Below are 6,357 nucleotides of genomic sequence, written 5' to 3'. Positions count from 1 at the left end.
CATAACTGGGATAAAAGCACAGATACAAATATAACTCCAGCGCAAGTTAAAGTTGTTCAGTCAAGTTAAAGTACTTAAGTAGTATTCTCATTAAGTATCGAACAGTAAGTGTATTGTGTATAATGATAACTTATTAGTAGTGAAGTAAAGAAGTACATTGTATTTTGGTCTCATTCTGTACAGTCCACCATTGAAAGTAACCACGGTTCTATGAATCTGGGGATTAAATAGAACTAGTGTAAAAAACAAGAGACATATTTGTTTAGAATGAGTTCATTGGAAACATTTATTCATTTATAAGTCTCCAAAACAAAGAATGAATAAATAAACTCAGAACGTGTTAGAACTGCAGCTCATGTTAACAACAACTACAATAGATTAAAGCCAAATAAAAACAGACTTATACTTGTCGTGTCTGTAACATCTGCACAAAAGTCAGCGTCATAAGACTTTAAAAAGGGAAACGCTGTGAAACTCCTCCACAAAAGTACTTTAAATGGAGAAAAAAGTACAATACTATATTTATCTTTCAACTGGAGGCGAGCCACAGCGCTGCCCCTGATTTGACATGTTAATAAAGTACATGCATATACAGAAAATAATCTTAAAATTGTTACTGTAATCCAAAAAAACACCGACTATGCCAGTAGTTCGGACATTTACCCTTGTACCAAAAGATGATGAGGATTATACTTATACTTATACTTGAAATAACCACCTTTTAGTGACACATCCACATTAATGTCTGCAGACTTTAAGGCGTGTCTTATTGTGTCTTATTCAGAACCAGCTCAGTTTAAAGAAGTTCACACATCTCGTGTCCTCTTTAGACAAACTAACGCTTGAAATGAATTGTCCTCCAACAAGAGCCACACCGACCCAAAGGCGTCTCACGCAATTATAGTAAATAAAAGCGACAGATTAAATATGCAACACCAAAGTATTTAAAGCAGTGATAAACAGTCTCGGCAGACATTTAAAGAGTTTATCAGAGGAGTTCAGGGAAAATGCAGCTTCTGGTCAGAGTGGTTATGTCTCCACTCCTGTGTGCAAACAGGCTCCTCCCAGCTCCTCCCAGCTCCTCCCAGCTCCTCCCAGCTCCTCCCAGCTCCTCCCAGCTCCTCCCAGCTCCTCCCAGCTCCTCCCAGCTCCTCCCACAGGTCAAACACACCACTGCATAATCTGTTTCCATTTACAGTAACTAAAACACTTCAGCAGAAATACTCCGGTTCTAGATCAGAAAGACACTTGGTTAATCCCCGATATGGGAGGAAACTCACAGCAGTTCTCAAGAGCCAATAATGTGTTAGAAGTTTATGGTTTGATTTTACATTAATGCTGTGCGGTTAATTTAGGAGCAACGATGCAATATAACATAAAATACTCAAATCTTTAACATTAGAAGCCAATGAAGCGGTTGTTTCTCCAGCACGAAACATTTACGTTCATCTCCAATGGGACTAAAACCCCCAAAATGTAGGAAAATGCAGAAGATAAAATGAGGAACACTTCAGTGGAGTACGTTGGCACAAAGTACTCATATATATATATATATATATATATATATATATATATATATATATATATATATATATATATATATATATATATGAATATATATATATATATATATAATATCAGGTGAACTGAGAACCACAAGTGTACATTGTTTTTATCGCTGAAACATACTTCAAGATACAAGATACTTCTTCTTTATTTAGAGTGACAAGTAGAAACACTCAGCGGTGGGCAATTGTTTTCCTCCGAGGGCCATATTTGAATCCAGGCAAGTAGTGGAGGGCCGGCCCGTGATCATTGTTGTGAAAAAAATTAACTATAAAATAAAAAAATTGCTTTTCTGACAAATATAGGCTATTGAATCTATTATTTAATTCATTTCACGTCATATTTATTAAAGATACAAGTGCAGACAGAAGCCTAAGGGCAAAAAAAGAAAAAAAGAAAATTGTTTAAAAAAATTTTGTACTTTGCATGTTTGGCGGGCCGGATTATAAAGACCAACGGGCCACATGTGGCCCGCGGGCCGCAGTTTGTCCACCCCTGCTCTAGAAAGTTCTAGTTAAGCTTGTACTGCAATGAAAGATCACAAAACCAGATCCATGAGCTCATACTTTTAATAAGTCATTTTGTTTTTGCTCAACAACAGTCTTTAATTTACATTTAAATAAAGTCATAAAATGCTGTTTTATCAAAAATGTATAATCAACTGTAATATTAAAGACGACTTTAACCTTTTCTTATTTGAATATTCTCAAGCAGGTTCTATAATGATGTTATTGACACTGAATGTTAACATTTGTGTTGTCGCCATAGCAACGACGCCTCGCAGCGACGCCTCGCAGCGACGCCTCGCAGCGACGCCTCGCAGCGACGCCTCGCAGCGACGCCTCACAGCGACGCCTCGCAGCGACGCCTCGCAGCGACGCCTCGCAGCGACGCCTCGCAGCGACGCCTCACAGCGACGCCTCACAGCGACGCCTCACAGCGACGCCTCACAGCGACGCCTCACATGGCCCAAAGAGTGACACGTTATTCTCCTTAAATCCAGGCCTGCTCAGGCTTTACCCGGATAAGCTCCATCCAATCCTTCCAGATTGATCTTTGACACTGCAGGACGGGAGGGCGCAGGACGCAGCAGGACGCAGCAGGACGCAGCAGGGCGGGGCCAGGGCGGGGCCTGGGCGGGGCCAAGGGGCTGCTATTGTTGAGAAGGGTGAAGGTTTGTGACCATGTGACTGGAAAACAAGAGGGACCAGGATTAAAGCAGAAAGTATAAAAGATGCAGAGGACTTGAGCGACTCAAACAGAACAGGAAGTACGTTCGGCTCGCGCAGCAGTGACCGGCGGAAACTCTTTGGGATTTCTGTGAGAACAGGTGAGCATGACATAGCATCTACTAGATATTTATACAGTGTAAGTTTTAAACAATGATAGTTCCTAAAGGATTGTAAAGAGTGAATTAAACTGACTTATTTCTGGATGAATCAAACATTGAGTTCAATCATGTTTAATATTTATTCAGGCTTGAAGCGATCACCTTCCATTTAAATCCCAAATACATAGTTCAAAATGGCAGACTTTATTTTTCAACTTCAACCTCAAAAAGGACAAACTGCAATTAAAAAGCTTATTCTTGCCCTGTTTTTCAGTCAAAAGAAACGTTTGTAACAGAAGCAGAGTCTGTGGAAAGTGTGTGATCTGATGTGAGCTGTAAGAGGATTGAGTGACAGCAGACGGCTAATAACACGCTGGGCTAACTCCATAGATCCCTTAATGAGCACAAAGATCAGAGCGTCTCTGCAGCACGTCTCATGTCGCAGACTCTGTGAGACGAACAAGTGGTTTAGGGTCGAGACCATCGAGTGCTGGAGGTTTGACAAACAAAAGGTCAAAGTCACAGAAGCCGTTCACAAGCTAAAAACAGACCTGGTGGAGCATAATGAGTCTTCTGTGGATCTGAGTGGGATTAAGTTTGCTCCTGTTAATCCCAGAGTCGCCCCTGAACAGATTGAGAGCAGGAAACAGGATTAGCAAAGGGCCTGAGAGTGACGGACAAACGGGGCCAAGAGCCAGACTAACTACTAATGTGGCCCTGCTCTTTTTGTTTTGTAGAGACTCTCAACAGAAATGAACGCCGCGCCTCCAGCAGGAAGTGCGCTGACGGCCAACGCCAGCGTTGGGCCCACCACGCCCAAGAAGGGCCCACCCAAGTTCAAGCAGAGGCAGACCCGAACATTCAAGAGCAAAGCCCCCAAGCCGGGCCAGAAGGGGTAAGTTCACAGCACCTGCCCCGCACCTGCCCCGCGTACAAACATGTGTCTGACCTCTGACCTCTGACCTGTGACCTGTGACTGCAGCTTTGGTGACGACATCCCGGGCATGGAGGGTCTGGGCACAGACATCACTGTGGTGTGCCCATGGGAAGCCTTCGGCGACATGGAGCTCAGCGACCTGGCCAAATACGGCATCATCTAAACCTCCTGCACCTGTCCTCCGTGTGACCCTGCCCAGCCTTCACCTGCCACACGCCACATAAGGCTGTGAGCTGCCCCTAATGCCCTCTCGTCTATCTACCTCTGCTGCCATCCACTAAGTGGAGAAGACAACTAATAATGTTTTTATTTTTATATAATTATTATATATGTATTATATGTATTATATATGTAATACTGTTACAGTATGAGGACGAGAACACCCTCCTGCACCCTTTTCCTCCAAACACCCAACTACACTAGTCCTTTCCGCCTTCATTCACCTCTGCCCCTCAAACCACGCCCCTCCAAACCACACCCCTCTAAACCACACCCCGCTAAACCACACCCCGCTAAACCACACCCCTCTAAACCACACCCCTCTAAACCACACCCCTCTAAACCACACCCCTCTAAACCACACCCCTCTAAACCCACAGCAATGGACGCAAGCAAAACACTAGTGGACACTGGCCTGTATTTGCTCATAGTCGATTCAAATGTAAATACTCAAGAGTAAGACCTTTTTACCTTCTGACCTTTTATACTTCCTCGCTCTTTTTATGCTCACGGTGTGATGCTCACGGTGTGATGCTCACGGTGTGATGTGCTCACGGTGTGATGCTCACGGTGTGATGCTCACGGTGTGATGCTCACGGTGTGATGTGCTCACGGTGTGATGCTCACGGTGTGATGTGCTCACGGTGTGATGTGCTCACGGTGTGATGCTCACGGTGTGATGCTCACGGTGTGATGTGCTCACGGTGTGATGCTCACGGTGTGATGCTCACGGTGTGATGCTCACGGTGTGATGCTCACGGTGTGATGCTCACGGTGTGATGCTCACGGTGTGATGCTCACGGTGTGATGCTCACGGTGTGAACACCAGGGGACGATGGGAGAGGTTGTAAGAGCTGGAACGCTGCACCATTGGAGGAGGAAGCCCCTTCTAGACAAATACTTTGTGCCGCACTGTCAAATACTGTGTCCTGATAGTTGCAGTAAAATGTGTTTATTTTAACTACTTGGTCTTGTACTTGTCTGTTTTCTGCATTCAGATAAAGAGCGTACAACGTTCTACTGCACAAAACATGAACAAATATGCGTCACATTGATTTCATGCACAACATTTTCCACCATCTCATTCATAATACGAGCTACATTAGCTTACATTACATTAGCTTGTTCATATACTGTATCGTGATGGAAGGTTGTTACTTTTGAAACATTTTCGAGCATTATTAGTCTTTTATGTGCAGTAAAGCTGCACAAAATGATTAAAAAAGAGAGCAAAGTTTAAAGTGATGCATTTCCCGGTCCAAGGCTGTGTTACGGGTGAAGCAGCTGCAGTTTTCTGACTCAAACTCTTCTGGATCTTTCATTCCTCCAGAGCTGTTCTGGGGCTTTGCAATGGAACCAGAGAATTCAGTCAAGGTAGAAAGTATGTTGCAACCTGACGGCACCTTTCCATTCACCCCTCCCAGTGACTCCCAGTGACTCCCAGTGACTCCCAGTGACTCCCAGTGACTCCCAGTGACTCCCAGTGACTCCCAGTGACTCCCAGTGACTCCCATTGACTCTTAATGACTCCCAGTGACTCCCAGTGACTCCCAATGACTCCCAGTGACTCTCAATGACTCTCAATGACTCCCAGTGACTCCCCATGACTCCTCATGACTCCTCATGACTCCTAATGACTCCCAACGACTCCCAGTGACTCCCCATGACTCCTCATGACTCCTCATGACTCCTCATGACTCCTAATGACTCCCAACGACTCCCAGTGACTCCCCATGACTCCTCATGACTCCTCATGACTCCCAATGACTCCCAGTGACTCCCCATGACTCCTCATGACTCCTCATGACTCCTAATGACTCCCAACGACTCCCAGTGACTCCCCATGACTCCTCATGACTCCTCATGACTCCCAATGACTCCCAGTGACTCCCAGTGTCTCCCAGTTACTCCCAGTGTCTCCCAGTTACTCCCAGTGACTCCCAGTGACTCCCAGTGCTTTCCAAACAGGGCCCACTCTCCCCTCTTTATGCTCCAGCTTCTTTTCAACAGCAGAACAATGTGGAAGTGCCTGAGGGATATTGGAAACATTACGTCAGGCGTCACAAATTCCTTCGTGTTATCTGTCAGTCTGGGAGCAGCGGGGCCCCTACAGCACTCACGCGGGGACATTTTTGTGGTTCAAGCGCAGATATATGTTTGTACTACTATAAACCCTCTGATAAGTCACTCAAGACGAGGTTCAACAGCCGACACGCCCAATAAGCTCTCGGCATGTGCAGGCACGAGATGGGCCGGCTGTGTATGGGCACGCACCAGACAACAGGCAACAGGAGTCCTTGAGGCT

The 6,357-nt window shown here is 45.1% G+C and overlaps 1 protein-coding gene across 1 annotated transcript; it reads left to right on the top strand.

The window, feature by feature from the left end:
- The first annotated feature begins 2,757 nt into the window (after positions 1-2,757).
- pde6hb (phosphodiesterase 6H, cGMP-specific, cone, gamma, paralog b) lies at positions 2,758-4,116 on the top strand. Its single transcript, XM_072442251.1, has 3 exons — positions 2,758-2,896; positions 3,634-3,791; positions 3,879-4,116. Exons 2-3 carry the CDS (start codon positions 3,649-3,651, stop codon positions 3,994-3,996), a joined length of 261 nt encoding a protein of 86 aa, XP_072298352.1. The 5' UTR covers positions 2,758-2,896; positions 3,634-3,648; the 3' UTR covers positions 3,997-4,116.
- The last annotated feature ends 2,241 nt before the right edge of the window (positions 4,117-6,357 follow it).

The sequence above is a fragment of the Eucyclogobius newberryi genome, unplaced genomic scaffold (assembly GCF_026437365.1).
Source record: "Eucyclogobius newberryi isolate DKJ021-1_F unplaced genomic scaffold, fEucNew1.0.hap1 SCAF_13, whole genome shotgun sequence".
NCBI lineage: Eukaryota > Metazoa > Chordata > Actinopteri > Gobiiformes > Gobiidae > Eucyclogobius > Eucyclogobius newberryi.
Note: the sequence above shows the minus strand (reverse complement) of the source record. Positions and strands in the feature narration are given on the sequence as shown.